The sequence below is a fragment of the Pleurodeles waltl genome, chromosome 5 (assembly GCF_031143425.1).
Source record: "Pleurodeles waltl isolate 20211129_DDA chromosome 5, aPleWal1.hap1.20221129, whole genome shotgun sequence".
NCBI classification, from domain to species: domain Eukaryota; kingdom Metazoa; phylum Chordata; class Amphibia; order Caudata; family Salamandridae; genus Pleurodeles; species Pleurodeles waltl.
Genome location: NC_090444.1, coordinates 1,823,215,724 through 1,823,241,691, shown reverse-complemented (window position 1 = coordinate 1,823,241,691; position 25,968 = coordinate 1,823,215,724). Strand labels below are relative to the sequence as shown.

The 25,968-nt window shown below is 46.1% G+C and overlaps 1 protein-coding gene across 1 annotated transcript in view; it reads left to right on the top strand.

The window, feature by feature from the left end:
• The window catches only part of MDGA1 (MAM domain containing glycosylphosphatidylinositol anchor 1), an 888,610-nt gene that overhangs the window by 685,211 nt on the left and 177,431 nt on the right, over positions 1-25,968 (top strand). The window contains exon 13 of the mRNA XM_069236322.1: positions 23,768-23,920. Coding sequence (XP_069092423.1) covers positions 23,768-23,920 — 153 coding nt within the window. The remainder of the gene's footprint in view (positions 1-23,767; positions 23,921-25,968) is intronic.

Here is a 25,968-nt window from a genome sequence, read left to right as displayed (position 1 = left end):
GGGAAAGAGAAAAGTAAAACCCCAGTTTAGCCCCAATCTTCTAGCTTATGTAATTGCCACCAGGAAAACCACCTTAGCGTTTGGCCATTGGAGGGATGCAGACTTCAGAGGGACAAAAGGGGGCAGGTGAGACCTTTTAAAACTGTAAGGAGATCCCTTGGGGGTATCACGCTCTGCGGTCTAAAAATTTTAGCAATCTTTTAAGCAATAGAGCAACCTTAAATCCTTAAAGGTTCCCACTGTGATGAAAAGGTTACACGAGACAGACCCTTCAAAACACCGCAGATAAAACATCTAGAATTCTAAAAGGATCACAAGTCGTAGCACATCTGTACTCTCCTCTACACCAAGTGTCCCTCCAATGCTTTTCACATGAAGAGACGGTAGAAGGCTTTCTGGACTGTTGTAAGGAAAGTGCAGCATAGGCTGGGTAACCGAAGCTTCACAACCAGCCCTCTCAATTTCCAACCTGTGAGATGCAAAAGTTGTATTGTTTTCTGCGTTAAGTTGGAATAAACAAGGGGAGATGGGTGGATTAGAAGATGAAACAACCATAGGTCTTGCCTTCGGGACCTTATAAGTGTTTAGCCATGCAGCACATTATCCTGGGTAGTTGTGTCCTGAACATGTGTACGGCTATATTCAACCCCAAATTGTATCCTTTTGTTTAAAAAAAATAAACTGCACACAAAATAAAAAGTGTGTGCCAAATTGCAGGTATGTGACGTGTGAAGCAAAGTAAACAAGTGGCATTTGTTTGCTTAGAAGAGCGAAACTACAAATCTACCTTAACAAAATCCAGTTCCTCACGCTGCAAGCCCGTCTATCTGCACACATACATCCTCCATTCAGGTGGACTACTAAGTTTACGCTGTTCCTAGAAGCCTGAAACAGTTGTCGTCCCAGCTCCAGAATGCACTAAACATAACTGGACATCTGCGCGTGTGTTTGTGCCTGCTTGTGTTATGTTGTGTTACATTATTTATATATGTATTGAATGTATATTATCTAGCAGATATAGTGCATGCATGTCACCTATGTTTAAAACTCATTAGGTAATATCTATATTTGCATATTATACACATGCATGGGAAGTAGATTGACAGATGGAGGTGGGTGTTGGAAAGACAGGGGGTGGGTGAATGGACGGACGGATGTAGATGGTTGTAGGAAAGTCCCTCTTTCTGGCATGGTTACCCCCGCGTTTTGCCTGTTGTCAGTGTGCTTAGACTGTTTTCACTGGGATCCTGCTAACCAGGACCCCAGTGGTTGTCTCTCTCCTCTAAATTTGGTTGTATTGGTACTCTTTACACCCCACAATTGGCATACTGGTGTACCCCTGTAAGTTCCTAGTATATGGTACTTAGGTACCCAGGGCATTGGTAAACCAGCGGTCTCCCATGGGCTGTAGCATGAATTATGCCACCTATGGGAGCCCATACAAACTGTGTCTGCAGGCCTGCCACTGCAGCCTGTGTGAAAAGGTGCATGCAACCTTTCACTGCTGGTCATTACACCAAGTCACTGTAAGTCACCCCTATGGTAGGCCCTTCCAGCCCTAAGGGCAGGGTGCAGGTCCTTGTGTGTGTGGGCACCCCCTGCAGGAGCAGAGTTACTCCTACGAACTCGAGTTCCAATTCCCTGGACTTTGTAAGTGCGAGGACGCCATTTTAGCTATGTACTGGCCGTAGGTCACTACCTATGGTCCAGCTACATAATGGTAACTCGGAACCTAGGCATGTTCGGTATCAAACATGTCGGAATCATACCCCAATACTGATGCCAGTATTGGTGGCATGATCCCATGCACTGTGGGGACTCGTTAGAGGACCCTCCAGTATTGCTCCTACCAGTCTTTCATGGTCTGCGAGCAGCCCACGGTGCTGCAGCCTCCCAGACAGGGTTCTGCCCTCCTGCTGCATGGCCAGCTCAAGCAGGGGAAGGCAGAATAAAGGATTTCCTGTGAGAGGAGGGTGCAATCTCCTTTCCCTTGGGAATAGGTTTTACAAGGCTGGGGAGGGGTAAGTAGCCTCCCTACACCACTGGTTTGGTTTGAAGGGCACATTTGGTGCTCTCCTTGCATAATCCGGTTTGCAAAAGTCCTGGAGCCCCGATCCCTGCTCTGGCTCGAAACTGCACAAATGAAAACGGAGTGACCACTTCCCTGTCCATCACCACCCCAGGGGAGGTGCTCAGAGCTCCTCCAGTTGGCCACTTGATTCTGTCATCTCGAAAACAAGATGGGCAAAGGCACCTGGGAGCATCTGACTGGTCAGATTAGGCCGATGATGTCAGTGACCCCCTCTGATAGGTGGTCACCTTGCAAAGTAACCAAGCCCCTTTTTGGGCTATTTAGGGACTCCCTTGCAGGTGGGTCCCCAGATTCGGCATGCAAGACTCCACCAGGACTCCTCTGCAACAACCTCATCTGCTCTTGGCCACCAGAACCGCTGCTGGACTTCACAGGAACTGAACAAGACAGCAACACCGAGACAACCTCTCCTTGCAACATTATTTCCGCGGCTCCTGTCAGCAAATTGCAACATTTCCATGGCTGTGCCTCATCTGGGGTCAGCAACGGCTGCACCAAGCAGCAAGAAGGAATCTCCCTTGGAGTGAAGCAGCCAGTCCCCTGCATCTGCAGGCACCTGAGGCAATGACGTCCGGCTGCTGGAATCTGCTGTCTTCTGGACCTGTGAAGATTCTCCAACACAGGCGGTGGTTCTGCAGGGTCCTCTCTGCCTTCTGTCCAACTTGGGAGACAGTGAGTCCTTGCCTCTTCCTCCAAGACAGAACCCCCGTGCACCAAGACTGTTGCAGCTACCAAGGCTTGTTGACTCCTGCTCCAAGGGATCTTCAGGCTCCAAGTAGCCCTGGCCAACAGCACACTACCTCTGCAAGAACAGTCTCCTCTCTGCTGCTCCAGCGACGTGGGACTCCTCTTCAGGTGTGCTGCCTGGGCCTCATTGCAACTCACTGTGCCTGCTGTCAGTGGGTTGCTCATGGGGGCTCTGACTATTTCTACTGGCTCTCCTGTCTTCTGAGGGTCAGCATGGACCCTCCTCCAAGGGTTGAGTCTCCAGGACCTTGCTGGTCTTCTTCATCTCTGCAAATCTCCTACAGCTCCAGTTGCATTTGCTTGTTGGTGGTCCTCCTGACCACTGACCCATCTGCAATCCGGCGACTAGCGAGAGATAGCTCCTAGGTGACTTCCGGGACTCCTCTGCTTCTCCTTGACTCCGCAGCTGGACTTCATCTACCACCGTCGACCCAGATCTTCACCACAGAAGGGTGGGTATTGCCTCCTGCCACACCTGGACACTCCTGCATGGACTGGACTCTGTCCCCTTTTTTTGCAGGTCCTCTTCTTCCAGAATCCCCCGTTAGGTTCCACCAGCCTGGTCCTGCTTTTGCAATATTCCATTTACGAGTCCTCATGTTAGCCTATGGGATGACAAGGTAACTTACCTCTGCTCTTCTGGTCACTGAGAGTCTTCTAGATACTTACTTCTTGGGGTTCCACTCTCTCCCAGCCCTATGCTAACTACTCCATACCCTCTGGTGAGGGATCCATTCTTGCATTCCCCTTTTTTAGTATATTTGTTTGGCCCCTCCTATAAGGCCCTTGCTATTTTGTGCTATTTCCTAATATTTACTTGTGTATATTTTGTGAGTACTTACCTCCTGAAAGGGATTTGTCTATAGTGATCTAGTCTGGTGTTTCTGTAATAAAGTACCTTTATTTTTGCAACACTGTGTGGTTCCTTTTATGTGTGATAAGTTAGTGTGTGACTGCTGTGGTACTGCAAGTGCTTCACACTCCTCCTGGATAAGTCTTGGCTGCTCACCACAGCTACCACTAGAGAGCGTTGGCTACGTAGAGACTGTAACATTATCTAATAAGGGTTGTCTGGACCTGCTATAAGGTGTAACGCCATAGGTGTCCACCACACACTGGGCCAGCCTCCTACAATGTTTGTTAGAAGAAGAGTGAGTGGGTGGACCAATGGAGGAGTTCGGTGTTTGAAGTCAGTGGGAGGGTGAACGGACAGACGGGCGGAGTGGGCGAATGGACAGGCGGAGGTGTTTGTTGGAAGGACAGATGGATGAGCGGGTGAATGGAGGGATAACAAAGGCAGCACCCTTGACCTGTAGGTCATACAGATATCAGTGATTGGGACTTAAAACGCGGACCCATTTGGCAGTGTTAACTTTATTCTTCTTCTCTGGGTGTTGTATGAGTAACAACATATCTTGATTTACCCTTTTTATTTTTCTCTTCAAGTCAAATAAATTGTAAATTAATGTTTATTCATAAAAGTCACTTTAGTCCACTGAGAGTCATTGAATACAATTCACAAACCGACTAATATAGCATTATTCCCTCTTTAACTGCCAATGATCTTTTTGACAAGGCAGAGCGCCTATCTGATATGTAATTGCACCAGCACTAGTCAAACTCCTTAGCTTTCTTTTTTTAATGCACACGATGGAGAACAGAGTGAATGCCAGGGTTTTATGGAACAGAACTGGACAGCAGTGTAGTGCTGACTTATGATTTTCAGACCCTAAAAAATGCTAAGGTATTGATCTGTGAGTTAAGTGCTTGCTGCTGACATCTGTGGGATCCTTGAAGTTTATGATTTTGAATAACAGCAAATCCAACTCAGCCTTTCATCTATCTGAGGTCAACATAGTGTCACTGACTTAGATGATAGCAACACCTGCTGTTTACAACACTTAAAAGTAGCAAGAGTTTAGATTTAAGCTCTTTAGAAAAAAAATAGTAATACATTTATTTCTTTTTCAACAGTTTGAGCGGAAGAATGCAAATTGCGTGAGTTCTTTCGGCAAACGATGCAACACAAACTTCCCCTTTCTATAGTATGAATTATTAGAGGTTGCCAAAATAGGTGCAACTGAACACATTTTTTTAAAAATCATCTTCTAAAAATATACAATTCTGATCTTGGTGGCAGGTCCTTCTCCTTTCTTTTTTTTTTTTAAATCTGTTTATTGAACGCAAACTGCACACATCAATACAATAGCTGTATGTTATTTTGCAATACATTTACACAATTGTATAATTTTTTTCACAGCATTGCCACTACAAGAGGGTAAAAGAGAAAGGGGGGAAGAGGGGAATTGGAAGAAAGCGGGGATATCAGGAAGGGAAAACTTTAACAACTTATCTTAATAATGTGAGAGAGTTAAGGGCGTTGTATAAGGAGGGTGCAGTGATATTTAACATGTGAGCTGTTATGAGGGCTGATTGCAGCTTACGGGGATTAGCCAGATACTAACGATGTACGTTACTAATATAGTAATCGCCTCAGGGGTGTTAAGGGTGTCTGCGGTGTTGACGGGTTCAGGGGCAGGACTATTTTACTTGTTGTGATTGTGTATTACAGGCTTGTCTGAGCGTGTGAGGAGTCATTGGGCGCAGGTTAGAAATATCTACCGAGGGAGAGGAAGAGTAGTAGTAATGACTGTGTTTAAGAGCAAACCAAGGTCCTAGCTTCAACAGCGTCAGCTCAGGCTGTGGTGTGCAATGGATCGGGACCTGTTCATGGGGGATAGAGGTCCTTCTCCTTTCTGACTGTAAAATGACAGACTCTTCCTCCTTCTCTTTCCGATATTAAAAGAAATTGATAAAATTCTGCTTTTCAAATGCCGTGTTCGATAGCACATGTTCGATAGCATGGCGTCAGATTCAGTGGCAGGGCTCCTGCTGGGGTAACTGTTGTGCTTTATAGGCTTTCCTTCATTAATTCAGTAATTCATTTATTAATTAACTATAACTCTTGGGTGTATATGACTGGGAAGGCTGAATAGATTGTTTTACTGATAAACTGAGTTTGATCGAGAAGCCCCCTTGAATTGTTGCACATGGTAGGATGTGCCTAAAGCTCTTTAATTAGTATGCAGGGGGCGGTGGGATTGATGTCAGAGTCTGACTGGAGTTGCTTCTTGAATTGAAAAGTACATAATGAATGGAAGGAGCTCTAACAGATTTCCACAATGTGTTTTTAAACATTTCTTGATCTACACAACATGGTTGCAGAAAACTCTTTGATATACATATTAACATATGGATAGCCATTTAATTAATATACGAAGAAAGGTATGCATAGACATTTAATAGATATACGAAGTAAGATATGGATAGACATTAAATTGATGTACGAAGGAAGATATGGATTGACATTTAATTGATATACGAAGTAAGATATGGATTGACATTTAATTGATATACAAATTAAGAAATGGATAGTCATTTAATTGATGTACGAAGTAAGATATGATAGACATTAAATAGATATACGAAGTAAGATATGATAGACATTTAATTGATATACAAAGTAAGATATGGATTGACATTTAATTGATATACGAAGGAAGATATGGATTGACATTTAATTGATATACAAATTAAGAAATGGATAGTCATTTAATTGATATACGAAGTAAGATATGATAGACATTTAATTGATAAACAAAGTAAGATATGGATAGACATTAAATTGATATATGAAGGAAGATATGGATTGACATTTAATTGATATACAAAGTAAAATATGGATTGACAACTGATTGATATACGAATTAAGATATGATAGACATTTAATTGATATGCAAAGTAAGATATGGTTAGACATTTAATTGATATACGAAGGAAGATATGGATAGACATTTAATTGATATACAAATTAAGAAATGGATAGTCATTTAATTGATATACGAATTAAGATATGATAGACATTTAGTTGATATATGAAGGAAGATATGGATAGACATTTAATTGACATACTCCGTATGACAGAATGAAGGCAATGCTAAGATTGAATTGATACATACAGTAAGTTATGAAGGTGCATTTTAATTGACTTGCATGGTATTGGATGAATACATCTCTCTAAATGATGTACAATAGATAGATATAGTTATCTTGTCTGTTAAGATAAAATTTATTTAAGATCCATGTACTTATTTGAAATACGGGGTACTGTTGGATACATGCAGTAGCGTAGCATAAGACCCCGCAGTGCAAGGGAAGAGGGAGGGGGCCCCCCAAGTTCCAAGGGGCCCCCTCAGAAAAAGAGTAGGTGGTGGGCCAGTCGGGGGGGCCTTCATGTACTTTGCCGGGGGTCCCCTCTAGTTTCATTATGTCACTAGAAAGATGATCTTATTTCCTAATGTCGAATGTTAACGTTGAAATGATTTCTTTTAGTGCTTCGTATAGTCTTGAAGAACAGATCCCTGACTGTGTCATACGATAGAGTCATTCCTAATTGATTGCTCGCTATTGGAGGGTTGCTTCCACCCGAGGCATCCGAAGGAGGTCCTGGAGGATTCTTACCAGACTTTCAGGAGACACAGATGACCTACTTCAAACAATGAATTTAAATGGGATTCATTTACATAGACAGTGGTTGTCCTTAAAACTCAACATGGACTCCGACCTCCTGGCTCTTTGCCTAACTCCGTGCCCCTAACATACCTCGATTACTAAAGCTCTATTCATAGATGTTACAGGCGCATTTTCTAGTGAAGTCCATTCATTCATTTGTATGATATGTATTTTATTATTTTGTGGGCTCAATGGAACAATGTTACTCATTGCTTAATTTGTAAAAGAATGAGTGCCAGGGCCCAAGGTTTTGTCAAGAATGCACCTGATGCTTTTGAAGGTCAGGGTACCGAATATAAGGCTTTGTAGTTGTGATTCTATCTCACGCCTCTTTAATCCTCCACCAGACACTCCCTGCTTCTTTATCTCACCCTTACAGGTACTGTTTCATCCCCGCTTCCTACCTCTGTTACTGTTTTTCTAGCTTTCTCTTTCTCTCTCTCTTTCACCCTTTTGTGCTTTTCTTTCTCTTGCTCTGGAACAAAGTTTATTCAAGAAAAATAAGTGCCGATCTCCAGAAATAAGTGCTGTTGCCTGGCCCCTTCACCCCACCTCAAATTAAGCACTCATATTACTATTACTTCTTTTTGAGGGACTTAGTGGAATATGTACACCCTCAACCTTAGATGGGCTGGAAAGTTATTCCTTATTGCCCAAGGGGTGAACTAATGTAGATATGTTTATTTGATATCAGTGGGATTACGAATGTTATTGAGTTTCAGTGAAGTCCAGTGGAAAATCTCTATTGATTGCGCCGCCGGCCGGCGAAGAGGAGAGAATTATGATGTCCTGCAGTTCATTGGGTTGAGGAGGCCTTTGCTTTCCATTGATTTTGAAGGGGTTTAAAGGCAGATCTTTACCAGTGACTTCAATAAATATAAAAGGTCAGCCTTCTCTATTGATCCGAACGACATTAAGAGGCAGCATCTCCAATGTACATTTACAGCAAACTCACCAAAGGGCCTGTACAACAGTGCGAACATCCAGAGGCAGTCTTAAAAGCCTTGCCTCCGGCAAAGTTCAGGTCCTTCTTGTTCTGTAGCATAAAAGACAGCACACAGGATGAGCAAAAGAGCAAGGTTTCATACTCTATTTATATGTAAAAGCCTGCATTGCAATTAGCAAATAACACATTTATAAGCGTTCTTATATTTTTGCCAGATGTTGAATTTGAGGCCGAGCAAATATTGTGAAACAAAATATTCAAAATATTGTGTCAAAAATATCGAGGGCAAAAATGTTGTGAAAGTAAGTCTCCATAGGTCAGTAAAGTTTTATTATTATATATAGCTCCACATATATGTACCTTGACGATATATATATATTTTCACAGTGCGTAGGTCTGGAGGTAAAAATAGTAAATCTTTACTTTCCTGTTTGCACTTACCTTTTCCATGTATTGGACCTCGATATTTTTGAAGGGATATTCTGCCCACACAATATTTGTGTTTCCGATATTCTGTGGGGTGATCCACAGGAAAAGAAAGATGTGACCGGGTTCAGAATAAGTGCTTGGCAAATCAGGCACTAGACCACATCTGCTTCTTGCATGTAAAGCTACTGCCAGACCAGTTCTCCGGGGCGTTGAGAACCAGGAGCAGTCAGGCAATCCTTGTGACCAATGTTGCCGGTTGCAGCTGGATCCTAAGTAATGGGATTTGGTTTGTATATGGAAGAAAGTTTTCCTAACTATAACTAAGCTTTAACCTTTGTTTTTTTATTGAATTTCAATGTTTTTTTTAAAATTTCTAATAATAATTAGTTTCAAATCGTAGAGTCCAGTGTCGTTGAGTCGAGTCTGGTGATGTGGAGCTTCATACAGTGAAGTGGAGGAGAGTGTTGTAAAGTATATTGTCACAGAGTAGAGCATTGTAGAGTGGAATAGAGTAGAGTGGAGTGGTGTAGTGTACAGTGTACTAAAGTGTTACATAGTTTAGTGCCATATTTTCTCACATAGTGGAGCCAAGTATCATGGAGTGGAGCAGCGCGTTGTACAGTGGACTGGCGTGTCATACAGAAGAGGAGGGTGCTGTAGACGGTCATTGAGTGAAGTAGAGTGTTGTAGAGTGGAGTAGGGTGAAGTTGCGTGTCATAGAGTGGAATGTTGTTGATTGGTGAGGTAGAGTACAGAGGAGGAGAGGGTTGTAGATTGGAATGTTGTGTCATACAGTTGAATGGCGTATCATAGAGGAGTGGTGTGTTGTCAAGTGTCATACAGTGTAGTACAGTGACGTAGAGTGGGTGGGCATAGAGTTGAGTAGAGTTCAAAGAGTGGCACAGAGTGTTGTACAGTGGGGTTGTATACAGTGGCATAGAGCAGTGGTTCCCAACCTTTTGATTTCTGTGGACCCCCACTTTAACATTAATGGAACCCAGGGACCCCCACTGAATCATCATGGGAATCCGGGGACCCCCGCCTGAGTCATTGCTGGAAGTTGGGGACCTAATTTGTCAATATTTATTAATATTTTTTAATTTTCTAGGCTCTCGCGGACCCCCTGAGAAGGCTTTGCGGACCCCCAGGGGTCCCCGGACCACAGGTTGGGAACCACTGGCATAGAGTGTGGACTGTGGAGTGGCATGGAGCGGTGTATTTTACAGTGGCGTAGAGTGGGATAAAGTGTAATAGAGTGGAGTATAGTGCAGTGGAGTACACTGGAGTGGGTAGCATAGAGTGGAGTAAAGTGTCAGAATGGTGTGGAATGTCATAGACTATAGTGGTGTGGAGTGCAGTAGAGTGGAGTGGCGTACATTCTAGTAGAGTTTTATAGAGTGGAGTGCTGTACGGTACCATATAGTGTTGTAGAGTGGATTGCCACACAAAGTTATAGAGTATAACGGTATAGTGTGGCGTACAGCAAAGTGAAGTACAGTGGAGTGGTGGAGTAGAGTGGAGTACTTTATCACAGAGTAGAGTGGAGTAAAGTGGGGTGCAGTGGCATAATAAGAGTTGCGCACAGTGTTGTATAGTGGATTAGAGTATCGTAGAGCGGCATAGAGTGGAGTAGGGTGTTGCACAGTGGCATACAGTATAGTACAGTGATGTACAGTAGAGTGGAGGGCTATAGACTGAAATAAAGTGTTGGAGAGTGGCATACAGTGTAGAAGAGTGTTGGAGAGTGGAACTGCATACAGTACAGTAGTGTGTCAAAAAGTGGAGCCGCGTAGAGTAGATTGTTGTACAGTAGCTGAGAGTGAGGTAAAGTCTAGTACAGTGAAGTAGCGTTGAATGGTGTCGCCTAACATAGGGGGTCATTATGACCCTGGCTGGCCCGGACTGCCCCACCGGCACTTGGCATGGGCAGTGCAGGGGCCCCCATGCACAGCCCCATCGTGCATTTCAATGCCCGAACTACGGGCAGTGAAATGCGTGAGGGGTGCTGCTGCACCCGCTGCACATCAACATTGCTGCCGGCTCAATTACGAGCTGGCTTCAATGTTGTTGTGACTTTTCCGCTGGGCCAGCATAAAAGTCATAATCGGGTGCCAAACATACCGCCAGCACTGGCGGTATTTTGTCACCCGTGGCATTGGCAGTCTTTTACAAAGACCGCCGATGTCATAATGAGGGCCATAGTGTGGAGTAAATTATAATAGAGTGTTTTGGTGTGCCACAGAGTAGAGTGACATGGAGTGTACTGTAGTGGCGTAGCACAGGTAGTAAATTGTTATAAATTGGAATGGTGTCTGGTATAGTAAAGTGGAGTGCGGTATCATGAAAAAAAGTGTTGTGTAGTGAAATAGAGTGTTGTACAATGGAGTGTATGGGCATAGAGTGGGGTACAGAGCTGGACAGTGGAATGTATGGGGATAGAGTGTCGTAGAGTGCCATAAAGTGTAGTATAATTGTATAGAGTGGAGTTATATAGAGTAGAGAAGAGTGGTGCACATTGGAACAGCGTACAGTGGAGTGGCATACACTGTAGTGACGTAGAGTGGATTACTGTATAGTGGAGCAGCATGTAGTGAAATATCGTAAAGTAGAATAGTGTACAGTGTAATGTAAATGAGTGCAGTGGCATAGAATGAAATAGCATCGACTGGAGTGGTGTACAGTGGAGTGGCATAGAGCAGAGTAGGATATTGTGGATTAATGTAGAGTGGAGTGGTTTTTATTGGAGTGGCGTCTCATACAGTAGAGTGGAATGCTGTGTCATACAGTGTTGGAAACTGTCAGAGTGGAATAGAGTATTGTACAATGAAGTGTATAGGCATAGAGTCGAGTTCAAATTTGGACACTAGAGTGTACAAGGATAGAGTGGAGTAGAGTCTAGTAGAGTGGCAGAGTGTAGTAGAGTGGAGTTATATAGAGTGAAGGAGAGTACACTGGAGTGGTATAGAGTGGGGTAGCATACAGTGGAACAGCATGGAGTGGTGTGGCGTATAGTGTATTAGTGTATAGTGTAGCAGTGTAGAGTGAAGTGGCATATAGTGGATAGTGTACAGTGAAGTGTTGTATAGTGGAGTGGCGTGGAGTGTAATAGCGTATAGTGTAGTAACGTACAGTGGAGTGGCTTACAATGGAGTGGCATACAGTGGATAGTGTACAGTGGAGTGGCGTGGAGTGTAATAGCGTATAGTGTAGTAACGTACAGTGCGTGGAGTGTAATAGCGTATAGTGTAGCAGCGTACAGTGGAGTGGCTTACAGTGGAGTGGCATACAGTGGATAGTGTACAGTGGAGTGTTGTATAATGGAGTGGCGTGGAGTGTAATAGCATATAGTGTAGCAGCGTACAGTGGAGTGGCTTACAGTGGAGTAGTGTAGAGTGCAGTGGCATACAGTGGAGTGGTGTACAGTGGAGTGTTGTATAGTGGTGTGGCATAGAGTGTAGTAGTGTATAGTGTAGTAGTGTACAGTGGAGTGGCACACAGTGGAGTGGTGTACAGTGGAGTGTTGTAGAGTGGAGTGGCGTAGTGTGTAATAGCATATAATGTACCAGCGTACAGTGGAGTGGCTTACAGTGGAGTGCTGTTCGATGGACTAGCATAGAATAGAGAGACATAGAGTGGAGTGGTGTACACCGGGGTGGCACAAATTGGAGTAGTGTATGTAGGAGGCTGGCCTGGCTTGTAGTGGGTACCAGAGGTACTTACACCTTGTGCCAGGTCCAGTTATCCCTTATTAGTGTATAAGAGGTGTTTCTAGCAGCTTAGGCTGATAGAAGGTAGCTATGGCAAAGCAGCTTAGGCTGAACTAGGAGACATGTAAAGCTCCTACTATACCACTGGTGTCATATGCACAATATCATAAGAAAACACAATACACAGAAGTACTAAAAATAAAGGTACTTTATTTTTATGACAGTATGCCACAAGTATCTCAGTGAGCACCCTCAGTATGAGGATAAGATATATACACAAGATATATGTACACAAACCAAAATTATGCCGGTAATAGCAAGAAAAGTAATGCAAGCAGTGTAGAATTACAGTAGATTGCAATAGAAGCACATAGGTATGGGGGCAACACAAACCATATACTCCAAAAGTGGAATGCGAACCACAAATGGACCCCAAACCTATGTGAGCTTGTAGAGGGTCGCTGGGGCTGTAAGAAAACAGTGAGGGTTAGAAAAATAGCCCACCCCAAGACCCTGAAAGGTAGGTGTAAAATGCACCTACTACCCCCAGAGAGCACAGAAGTCGTGATAGGGGGTTTCTGCAGGAAGAACAAACACCAGCAATGCAACAACAGTGGATTTCCGGACCTGAGTACCTGTAAGACAAGGGGACCAAGTCCAATAGTTGCGACAGTGTTGAGAGTGAGCAGGAGCCCAGGAAATGCCAGCTGAGGGTGCAAGGGAGCTGCCACCAGATGGAAGAAGCTTGGAGTTCTGCAAGAAAGAAGAGAGCTAGAGACTTCTCCTTTGGAAGACAGATGTCCCACGTCGCGATGAAGCTTTCAGAGGTGTTCCCACACAGAAAGACCGCAAACAAGCCTTGCTAGCTGCAGGGGTCGCGGTAGAGGTTTTTGGGTGCTGCTGTGGCCCAGGAGGGACCAGGATGTCGCCACTTGGAGGAGGAGGCAGAGGGGGCGCCTGTAACTCAGGGAGCCCTCACAAAAGCAGGCAGCACCCGCAGAAGTATATGAACAGGCACTTGGAAGAAGAGTGAACCGGAGTCTACGCGAAGTCACAAAAGGGAGTCCCACGATGCCGGAGGGCAACTTAGAAAGTTGTGCACTGCAGGAAGGAGTGTCGGGGACCCAGGCTAGGCTGTGCACAAAGGAAATCCTGGAAGAGTGCACAGGAGCCGGAGCAGCTGGAAATCATGCGGTACCCAGCAATGCAGTCTAGCGTGGGGAGGCAAGGACTTAACTCCACCAAACTTGGACTGAAGAGTCACTGGACTGTGGGAGTCACTTGGACAGAGTTGCTGAGTTCCAGGGACCACGCTCGTCGTGCTGAGAGGGGACCCAGAGGACCGGTGATGCAGTCTTTTGGTGCCTGCGGTTGCAGGGGGAAGATTCCGTCGACTCACGGGAAATTTCTTCAGAGCTCCAGGTGCAGGGAGGAGGCAGGCTACACCCAGAGCATGCATCACCTGGAAACAGTCAAGAAAGCCAGCAGGATGAAGCAATACAAGGTTGCTAGTAGTCGTCTTGCTACTTTGTTGCGGTTTTGCACGCGTCCTGAGCAGTCAGCGGTCGATCCTTTGGCAGAAGGTGAAGAGGGAGATGCAGAGGAACTCTGATGAGCTCTTGCATTCATTATCTGGTGAGATCCCCAAAGCAGAGACCCTAAATAGCCAGAAAAGGAGGTTTGGCTACTTAGGAAGGAGGATTGGCTACCAAGAGAGGTAAGAGCCTATCAGAAGGAGCCTCTGACGTCACCTGCTGGCACTGGCCACTCAGAGCAGTCCAGTGTGCCACAACCACCCCTGTTTCCAAGATGGCAGAGGTCTGGGACACACTGGAGGAGCTCTGGGCACCTCCCCTGGGAGGTGCAGGTCAGGGGAGTGGTCACTCCCCTTTCCTTTGTCCAGTTTCGCACCAGAGCAGGGCTGGGGGATCCCTGAACCGGTGTAGACTGGCTTATGCAGAGATGGGCACCATCTGTGCCCATCAAAGCATTTCCAGAGGCTGAGGGAGGCTACTCCTCCCCAGCCCTCACACCTATTTCCAAAGAGAGAGGGTGTTACACCCTCTCTCAGAGGAAGTCCTTTGTTCTGCCTTTCTGGGCCAGGGCTGCCTGGACCCCAGGAGGGCAGAAACCTGTCTGAGGGGTTGGCAGAAGCAGCAGCTGCAGTGGAGACCCCGGAAAGGCAGTTTGGCAGTACCCGGGTACTATGCTAGAGACCCGGGGGATCATGGAATTATCCCCCCCAATGCCAGAATGGCATTGGGGTGACAATTCCCTGATCTTAGACATGTTACATGGCCATGTTCGGAGTTACCATTGTGACGCTGTACATAGGTAGTGACCTATGTACAGTGCACACGTGTAATGGTGTCCCCGCACTCACAAAGTCCAGGGAATTTGCCCTGAACGATGTGGGGGCACCTTGGCTAGTGCCAGGGTGCCCACACACTAAGTAACTTTGCACCCATCCTTCGCCAGGTGAAGGTTAGACATATAGGTGACTTATAAGTTACTTAAGTGCAGTGGTAAATGGCTGTGAAATAACGTGGACGTTATTTCACTCAGGCTGCAGTGGCAGGCCTGTGTAAGAATTGTCAGAGCTCTCTATGGGTGGCAAAAGAAATGCTGCAGCCCGTAGGGATCTCCTGGAACCCCAATACCCTGGGTACCTCAGTACCATATACTAGGGAATTATATGGGTGTACCAGTATGCCAATGTGAATTGGTAAATTTAGTCACTAGCCTGTTAGTGACAAATTTGGAAAGCAGAGAGAGCATAACCACTGAGGTTCTGGTTAGCAGAGCCTCAGTGAGACAGTTATTCATCACACAGGGAACACATACAGGGCACACTTACAGGGAGTGCAGAATTATTAGGCAAGTTGTATTTTTGAGGATTCATTTTATTATTGAACAACAACCATGTTCTCAATGAACCCAAAAAACTCATTAATATCAAAGCTGAATATTTTTGGAAGTAGTTTTTAGTTTGTTTTTAGTTTTAGCTATGTTAGGGGGATATCTGTGTGTGCAGGTGACTATTACTGTGCATAATTATTAGGCAACTTAACAAAAACAAAATATATACCCATTTCAATTATTTATTATTACCAGTGAAACCAATATAACATCTCAACATTCACAAATATACATTTCTGACATTCAAAAACAAAACAAAAACAAATCAGTGACCAATATAGCCACCTTTCTTTGCAAGGACACTCAAAAGCCTGCCATCCATGGATTCTGTCAGTGTTTTGATCTGTTCACCATCAACATTGCATGCAGCAGCAACCACAGCCTCCCAGACACTGTTCAGAGAGGTGTACTGTTTTCCCTCCTTGTAAATCTCACATTTGATGATGGACCACAGGTTCTCAATGGGGTTCAGATCAGGTGAACAAGGAGGCCATGTCATTAGATTTCCTTCTTTTATACCCTTTCTTGCCAGCCACGCTGTGGAGTACTTGGACGCGTGTGATGGAGCATTGTCCTGCATGAAAATCATGTTTTTCTTGAAGGATGCAGACTTCTTCCTGTACCACTGCTTGAAGAAGGTGTCTTCCAGGAACTGGCAGTAGGACTGGGAGTTGAGCTTGACTCCATCCTCAACCCGAAAAGGCCCCACAAGCTCATCTTTGATGATACCAGCCCAAACCAGTACTCCACCTCCACCTTGCTGGCGTCTGAGTCGGACTGGAGCTCTCTGCCCTTTACCAATCCAGCCACGGGCCCATCCATCTGGCCCATCAAGACTCACTCTCATTTCATCAGTCCATAAAACCTTAGAAAAATCAGTCTTGAGATATTTATTGGCCCAGTCTTGACGTTTCAGCTTGTGTGTCTTGTTCAGTGGTGGTCGTCTTTCAGCCTTTCTTACCATGGCCATGTCTCTGAGTATTGCACACCTTGTGCTTTTGGGCACTCCAGTGATGTTGCAGCTCTGAAATATGGCCAAACTGGTGGCAAGTGGCATCGTGGCAGCTGCACGCTTGACTTTTCTCAGTTCATGGGCAGTTATTTTGCGCCTTGGTTTTTCCACACGCTTCTTGCGACCCTGTTGACTATTTTGAATGAAACGCTTGATTGTTCGATGATCACGCTTCAGAAGCTTTGCAGTTTTAAGAGTGCTGCATCCCTCTGCAAGATATCTCACTATTTTTGACTTTTCGGAGCCTGTCAAGTCCTTCTTTTGACCCATTTTGCCAAAGGAAAGGAAGTTGCCTAATAATTATGCACACCTGATATAGGGTGTTGATGTCATTAGACCACACCCCTTCTCATTACAGAGATGCACATCACCTAATATGCTTAATTGGTAGTAGGCTTTCGAGCCTATACAGCTTGGAGTAAGACAACATGCATAAAGAGGATGATGTGGTCAAAATACTCATTTGCCTAATAATTCTGCACTCCCTGTATGAGCACTGGGGCCTTGGCTGGCAGGGTCCCAGTGACACATAGACTAAAACAACATATATACAGTCAAATATGGGGGTAACATGCCAGGCAAGATAGTACTTTCCTACAGTGTATAGTTTATTGTCACTACATAAGGCTAGCGCTCCATGTACCAGCTCATGAATGGAGTCTGGTTGAGGCAGAAGTGCACGCTTTTCATATGCAGATTTTACTCCAGAGCTTTCCAGCTCATGAAAGAACAAGATACAACATATTGCTTTTTGATCAGAGGTGGACTAGGAGCAAAAAGCAGCCCTTGACAAGGTACTCATACAAGCCCCAAAGTGTATAGAGTGAGTGCAGCGAGTGAGTCCTACCATCTCCTCCAGCAGAATTTGGGAGTGGGCAAATTTCGAAAGCGACTACAAGGAAATTGGAGGACATATTTACTAAGAGTTTACGCAAACCAGCGCAGGAATGCAAGTTGTTGCGCTGTGATGAGTGAATGGGAGAGAGCTAAACTGTGGGACATTTGCCAAGATATGGAAATGTTCAGCTCTACCCCTGCATTGGTGCACTTAACAGGCTGCCTATGGACAACACATACATCCTTGCACCATGGAACAAGGGTACCCGCATCACAGGCATGATTATTTCTGTGCAGGAAGGGGTACCTTTCTGCACAAGGACAATCCTTAGAGGTATGTTCCTCGTACCACATGTGCTGCATTCTGCAGCACTTGTGGAAAGAGGAAGCAATGAGGAGAAATAAAGATATTTCTTCTTGTTACACCTCGGTCGGGTAGGCCCACCACTTTGGTGCAAACCAAGGTTTCCAAGTGTTTTGCAAATCTGTGTTTGCGTCAAAATACCCAGATGAATATACAGGAACACTCATTCTTCACCCATGTAACGTCTACACTAAGCATAGTAATGCAAGGCAGTGTTGTGCTCTTTGTTGCATTACTTTGTATTTTCTAAGCCACGCACAAAGTCACACAAATCAACTTTGCGTGGCTTAGTACATGTGAAAATGGATTTTGCATCAGAGCTGCGCCACAAAACTGACACAAAATCTTAGTAAATATGGGCCTGGATGTGGTCACCAGGGTTGTTTGCCTACTGGATGGCTAATTATGCCTCCCCCATCCACTCCTAAGGTAGCCCCCGGTCCTCAGCCTACCAAGGATTTCCTCTTTGTTTCAAATGGCCAGTCCAGCCCTGCTGTCTGCCCTCAAAAGCGAAAGTTAGATGCCACCACCCTAAGTAAGGATACTGAGACTTAAGTATAAAGCAAACTAAATACAAAGAGTCTTGAATAAAATGTGACACTGCAAGGAGTTATTAATGGAGAAAATATATTCCAAAGCGCTGCGAGGCTGGATCTGTGCTTCAGGCAGCACTACATAAAGAAACAAACAATCCAGTTTCCAGCTGAGGTTCCAGCAGAGTAATATTCCGACCCCCAGCAGTTGTTTACAAGCTCCCGCAACATAGGAACACTGAGGCCCAGTCTTATGGGCTTTTGGCACAAAGCAGTGCCGCATGTCACCTTGCTGCGCTACCCTGCGCCAAAAGGGAAGGGCAGGAATGCTCTGTGTCTATGCAATATGGCGCATTCCTGTCCTTTCCCCTACTCTGGCGCCATTTTGGCTGCCTAGCGCCAACACAGACACTCTTGCACCATGGTGCAAGGGTGTCTGCGTTGCCAGCAGGATTTTGTTTTGCAGGAAGGGGCATCTTCTTACATAAAGACAATCCTGGGAGGCGTTTTCCTCTTTCTACGTGTGCTGCAGATATTTCTCCCCGTTGCGCCTCCCCTGGGAAGGTGTAAGTTATAGGCGCGTACCCTGGTTTTACAGCCTCTTGTAAATCTGGGGATGCGTAAAAAACAATGGGTGTTGCGTGGGAACACCCATCGAACACCTCCCTAACGCAGAGTAAGGCAGCACAACCATTTGCGCTGCGTTGCTTCCTCCATATTTACGAGACCATTCAAAGCCACGCAAAGTGGCTTTGCGTGGCCTCACAGGTATGGTTTGGAAGAGTTGCGTCACCTTTGCGTCACAAAAAGTGACGCAACGGCGGTGCAAGCCTCTCATAAATATGCCCTTGAGTGTAGCGACACTCTCAGCGGCTGCAATACCTAGCACACATGTTTTATTGTGTTTATTCGCAAGCAGTTCAGGCCCCCAGGGTTTCTGAGCACTGCATAACCTGAAGGGCAAAATACAGTAAAATCTGTCAAGCTGGACAAACTCCTTTGGCCTAATCAACGCTGAGGAACAGCAGTGGAGGAAACGTCCAATTAGAAGAAGAGCTGGAAAAAACCCAGAAAGTGCAGTTGCAGTTTTTCAAACAGCACAGTCAGCTCTTTACATAATGAAGGAGGCTGATTTGCAAAAGAGGAAAGTTAGAGGCATGAAGGCAAGGATGACCAGTCAGGCGGAAATAAATGGTCCATCATTCCTGGGAGTCAGTGGGAGGTCTCAGCCATCATCTTGCGCTCTGCAAGCTCCTGCCGAGGAAAGTTTTGAAAGTCCCTGCAATTTATTTTTTATTTGACACTTTATGTATTTAGTTTGCTTTTTTTACTTGAAGAATCCATTGCTTCATAGATTTTGCATTTCCAGGCCTAATGGGTTAATTTCTGCTTCTTCAAGTGCATATATTAAACAGGGTTCCTGGTTTCATGGTATTTTTTTACATTTCCTTCTCTACTTATCCATAATTATCTTTTGGTCCTCTTATCTGTACTTATCCATATTTAGTTTGTGTTTTGTGAATAAATTATATGTAAAATCGTATATTTCCTCATTTGATTAACTGATAAAGGTGCACTTATTCTTTGATGCCTGTTGCACAGATAAATATTAACATTATACTTCAAATATATGTTGGCATATGCTGATACTTAAGGATATCTTGTCCTTTTAAATACCTCCTCGTGCTCTCTATCTACTCAGCTGTTGGTTTGGAATTTATCAGAAACAACAAGGAAAGTCACTCAAAAGAAGCCTAATTTTCTGTATTTTTCAGCTTTTAAAAATAAATGCAGACATGAAAGACACTGTTTCTCTCTCTATTTGTCTGTAGAAATCAGTACAAAATGGGAGCCTTAAATATATATGATCTGATGTATAAGGAGTCTACTGCATAGAAAACATTTAATTGATAGAAACGGGGTGGGTTCGTAGTCACCAGAGTCTGGCGAGCCCTGAAGAAGGATCCTTCCTCTGAGATTGACTGTGGGCCGACACACATAGTTCACTTCCTGGCTGTGAATGCTTTGGAGCATTTCATGTTTCTTTGTCACAGTGTGTAAGCAGGGTTAGTGAGTCAGAATAGGCATTAAAATAGGGAGGGAATAAATCCTATCTGCACATAGACAGACACTACATAATCTAAGTTGATTGATGGTCAGAAACTCCTACTGAAGTTTATATTTTTATGCTGTGGTTATTAAAGGACACGCAACCAGTTACTCTGGAAGAACAAGACGCGTGACCTTCGTGAAAGGAGTATGGGATTGATTTTGAGTTTCATTGGTGGATATTCCACCCACCAGTGTGTTGAAGGTACAGACTCCGACACACTTGCAGTGGAAGGCCTGACTTATTCTAATATGTATCCAAAGTGGCAGCCCAGGGAATGGCAGTGTCCACCTCAGGGAGGAAAGACCTTGACTATGCAGCTTGGCGGACTTTCCAAAGTCTTACGCGAAGACTGACATGCAAACCCACAAAGTGGTATTTGTATGTGTCCACGTTACAAGTCTACCAGACAAACGGTGTTTTTCCCAACGCATCAAGGGGCCACTGAATGTAAATACAGGATAAATGGTACCAAATGGGGTCCCACGAGCTGAAATCCCCTACTGCCTTCGGGAATGTAGTCACTTACTACACCCAGTGAGATCCGGCCTCTTCCTTTAAGAGCCTCTGCACTGAGAGGTCGACTGATGGTTTGAAGGTGCAGGCCCACCTTTCACTGCTGCACTGTCCCAGTGGAGGTGCCGGTCTGCATCAGCACCGGTCAGCATTTGTTTGCTGTAGAATGAGATGCTTTGTCCCAGTCTGCACCGGGTGCACCCAAAGAATAGTGCACTGCAGGGGAGACAGGACACCCAATGAAAGGAGCACTGAGTGTAGGCCAGTGCACCCACTGAAAAGTGCACTGCAGCACAGACCGTCACACTCAATGAAAGGTGCACTGTAGCACACACCCGGGCACCTAATAAAAGGTGGACTGCAGCGCAGACCAGGACACCCAATGAAAGGTGCATTGCAACACAGACCAGCACACTCAAACAAAGGTGCACTACAGTGCAGACCATCATACACAATGAAGGATGCACTGCAGCATCAATCAAAGATGCACTACAGCAAACACCTGCACACCCAATAATGCACTGCAGCACAGACCAGGACACCCAATGAAAGGTGCATTGCAACACATACCAGCACACTCAATAGGAGGTGCACGGCAGCACAGACCATCATACACAATGAAACATGCACTACAGCAAACACCAGCACACCCAATGATGAACTGCAGCATGGACCAGGACACCCAATGAAAGGTGCACTGCCGCACAGATTAGGATACCCAAAGAAAGATGTACTGCAGTGCAGACCAGCACACCCACAGAAAGGTGCATTGAAGTGCAGACCAGGACACTCCAATGACAAATGCCCTGCAGCACAGACCAGAGCACCCAATGAAAGATGCACTGCAGCACAGAGCAGCACACCCAATAAAAGGTGCACTGCAGCATATATCAGCACACTCAATGAAAGGTGCACTGCTCTGCAGACCTGCACACCCAATGGAAGGTGTACTGAAATACAGACCTGCACACCCAATGAAAGGAGCACTGCAGCACAAACCAGCACACCCAGTGAAAAAGCACTGCTGCACACACCAGCATTCTCATTGAAAGGTGCACTTTTCTGCAGACCTGCACACCCAATGAAAGGTTCACTGCTGCACACACCAGCACACTCATCGAAAGGTGCACTACTCTGCAGACCTGCACACCCAATGAAATGAGCACTGCTGCGCAGACTAGGATACCCAACGAAAGGAGCACTACAGCACAGACCTGCATACCCATTGAAAGGTGCACTGCTCTGCAGACCTGCACACCCAATGAAAGGTGCACTGCAATGCAGACCTGCACACCTAATGAAAGGAGCACTGCAGCACACACCAGCACACTCATTGAAAGGTGCACTGTAGCACCCACCATCACACTCAATGAGAGGTGCACAACACCACACACCATCACACCCAATGAAAGGTGCTCTGCAGCACCGACCATCACAACCAATGAAAGGTGCACTGCTGTGCAGACCATTACACCCAATGAAAGGTGCACTGCAGCGCAGATCATCACACCCAATGAAAGGTGCATTTCTGTGCAGACCATCACACCCAATGAAAGGTGCACTGCAGCGCAGACCATCACACCTATTGAAAGGTGCACTGCAGCGCAGACCATCACACCCAATGAAAGGTGCATTTCTGTGCAGACCATCACACCCAATGAAAGGTGCACTGCAGCGCAGACCATCACACCCAATGAAAGGTGCATTTCTGTGCAGACCATCACACCCAATGAAAGGTGCATTTCTGTGCAGACCATCACACCCAATGAAAGGTGCATTTCTGTGCAGACCATCACACCCAATGAAAGGTGCATTTCTGTGCAGACCATCACACCCAATGAAAGGTGCACTGCAGCGCAGACCATCACACCTATTGAAAGGTGCACTGCAATGCAGACCTGCACACCTAATGAAAGGAGCACTGCAGCACACACCAGCACACTCATTGAAAGGTGCACTGTAGCACCCACCATCACACTCAATGAGAGGTGCACAACACCACACACCATCAGACCCAATGAAAGGTGCACTGCAGCGCAGACCATCACACCCAATGAAAGGTGCATTTCTGTGCAGACAATCACACCCAGTGAAAGGTGGACTGCTGTGCAGACCATTACACCCAATGAAAGGTGCACTGCAGCGCAGACCATCACACCCAATGAAAGGTGCATTTCTGTGCAGACAATCACACCCAATGAAAGGTGCACTGCAGCTCAGACCATCACACTCAATGAAAGGTGCACTGCTGCGCAGATCATAACACCCAATGAAAGGTGCATTTCTGGGCAGACCATCACACCCAATGAAATATGCACTGCAGAACGCCAGCACACCCAATGAAAGGTGCCCTGCAGCACCGGCCATCACACCCAATTAAAGGTGCACTGCTGTGCAGACCAGCACACCCAATGAAAGGTGCACTGCAGCACAGACCAAGACAGCGGGCTCAGTCTGTTGTTTGTGTCCTATGTTATCATTATAACAGATGAGGAAGAGAAGTTTTGTTAGTAAGAGGTTCCACCTGTGAGAAAAAAGAGGGACTCAGAAAGCAGTTTTTACAGAGCTGTTGCCTTAAGATGACTCTTAAAGACATAAGTCACCCACCTAGCTTTTGTGGACAATAGTATTAGTGTTAATGAGTCCCAGAGCACACAAAATGCTATAGGGCATCCCATTGCCAACTAAGGCTAGGCAGGAGTGAGTTCTGAGAGGGATGGATACAATTATGACACCCTAAAAAGCAGAGCATGTTCACTCCAAAGAACAGATCCAGACCCCTTCATTTTACTTTCACTGGACTCCTCTGGGTATAGGCTGAGATTTAACAGCAACAGTCCCACCGTAGCATTTCACAGTAGTACACTGGTGTTTTAAATTAGGAGATTCAGTGAGTCAGAAGTGGGAGAGAGTGATGTGATGAGCCCTTGTTCAGGAGCCTGGAGAGCAGCACTGACCATCTGAATTTGTTTAACTCTCTTAGATAACACCTGCCGCTTCGAAGACGAGAAGATTTGCGGATTTGTGCAGGATCAGATGGACAACTTTGACTGGACCCGCCAGAACGCTTTGACCCAGAACCCCAAGCGGTCAGCCAATACCGGTCCAGCTACCGACTTCAGCCAGACGTTAGAAGGTACGGATTCATTTTGTTGTGCTGTTGGTCAAAGTACTTGTTCCTCATCTGATACCTCAGGACCTGAAGAAGGACTTGTCATATCCGTGAGGTTTGTTGTGGGTCAGAAGGCACAACCTCCTAGAGGCTGAGTCAGAGGCCCCCTGAAACCAGCAGAAACCAGTCTGCACACTAAGGTCATGAAGACACAAGAGGCATCTGCCTCAGTGCACTCACCTGGGTTAGCGGAAGGTCGTTAACCCAACCTCCATTCAGTGACTTCACCAGTGGGAATCCCATCTCCTGAAGACCATTTTCCACTTCTGCGGCACCAGCAACACATGGGGGCATATTTATTTAAAAAAATGGTGCAGGGCAGCGCAGCAAGTGACCTGCGCCACAGGGAATGGACAGAAATGCACCTTATTTACAATATATGGTGCATTTCTGTCCTCTCCCCCTTTGCTGGTGCCCTTTTGGCTGCCTAGCACCAATGCAGGCACCCTTGCACCGCAGAGCAAGGGTGCCTGCTTTGCATGCAAGGTTCTTTTTGTGAAAGAAGGGCACCTTCCTGCACAAAAACAATCCATGGTGGCATTTTCATCTTTCTATGTGTGCTGCAGAATGTAGAAAGAGGGAAAAACTAGGAGAAATAGAGAAATTTCTCCTTGTTACGCCTCCCCTGGGAAGGCGTTCGGTTTCGACACATTCCCAGCTTTACAGAGCCTTGTAAATCTGGGAATGCGTCAGAACCCGCGGGTGATGCGTGTTAAAACCCACTGCAACGCTCATGGAATGCCCCCGGCGCAGAGTTAGGCAATGCAACGACTTGCACTGTATGGCCTTACACCATGTGTACAAGACCATGAAAAGCCACACAAAGTGGCTTTGCGTGGCCTCATAGAAATGGGTATGCACTCTGGGCCACCGGAGCATCAAAAAAAGTGACCCTCAGGCAATGCAACAGGCTTGTAAGCATGCACCCAAGAGCCCAAGGAACCAGTGACTGTTGTTCTGTATCTAAACTATTTTGTTCAGAAGAGAACTTGCTCAGATCTTATATCAGTCATGGGCCTCACTTGTAATGTCTTCTCCTTGACAAGCTTCTGGTTAGGAGGCCACTGGGGGGTTCAATGCTAGAGTAAGATGTGGCGCTTTACAACTGGGCAATAGGTGCTGCACCAGTTAACTCAGTGCTTAATTTGTAAAACAGTAAGGGGGTCATTACAACCCTGGCGGACGGTGTTAAAGCGGCGGTAAGACCGCCAACAGGCTGGCGGTCTTTTTTGTAGTATTATGACCATGGCGGTTACCGCCAAGGTCATCCGCCGCTTCTCCGTTCCGCTCGCCAGGGCGGAGACGACCGCTGGGCTGGAGACCTGGGTCTCCAGCCCGGCGGCCGTGACAATACCGCCGCCGGTATTTTGACCCGGCTTACCGCCGTGGATTTCCAGCGGTAGGAACCGCCATGAAATCCATGGCGGTAAGCACAATCAGTGCCAGGGAATTCCTTCCCTGGCACAGATAGGGGTCTCCCCCACCCCCCACCCCCACCCCGACTCCCTCCCCTACCCCCCCACCACCACTGCCACCCCCCAACGGTGGCAGGGCCCCCCTCCCCACCCCCAACATCACATCACCCATACCCACACGACACGCACGCAGGCACCACCTACACACTTACACGCACACACGCTGACATACATGCCTACATCCACACACACAGTCAGACACGCACACCCACATGCAAACATACACGCACACATCCATACAGACATACCCACAGACATACACGCACTCATTCCCATACACACAACACCCCCGCAGGCATACACGCACTCACCCCCCTCCACATACACCCACGCACACCCCCATGCACGCACACAACACACAACCCCCCGACCCCCCTCCCCTAACGGACGATCGACTTACCTGTTCCGTCGATCCTCCGGGAGGGGACGGGAGCCATGGGGGCAGCTCCGCCGACACCACACCGCCAACAGAACACCGCCATGGCGAATCACAAGACGTGATTCGCTGGGCGGTGTTCTGTTGGCGTGGCGGTGGAG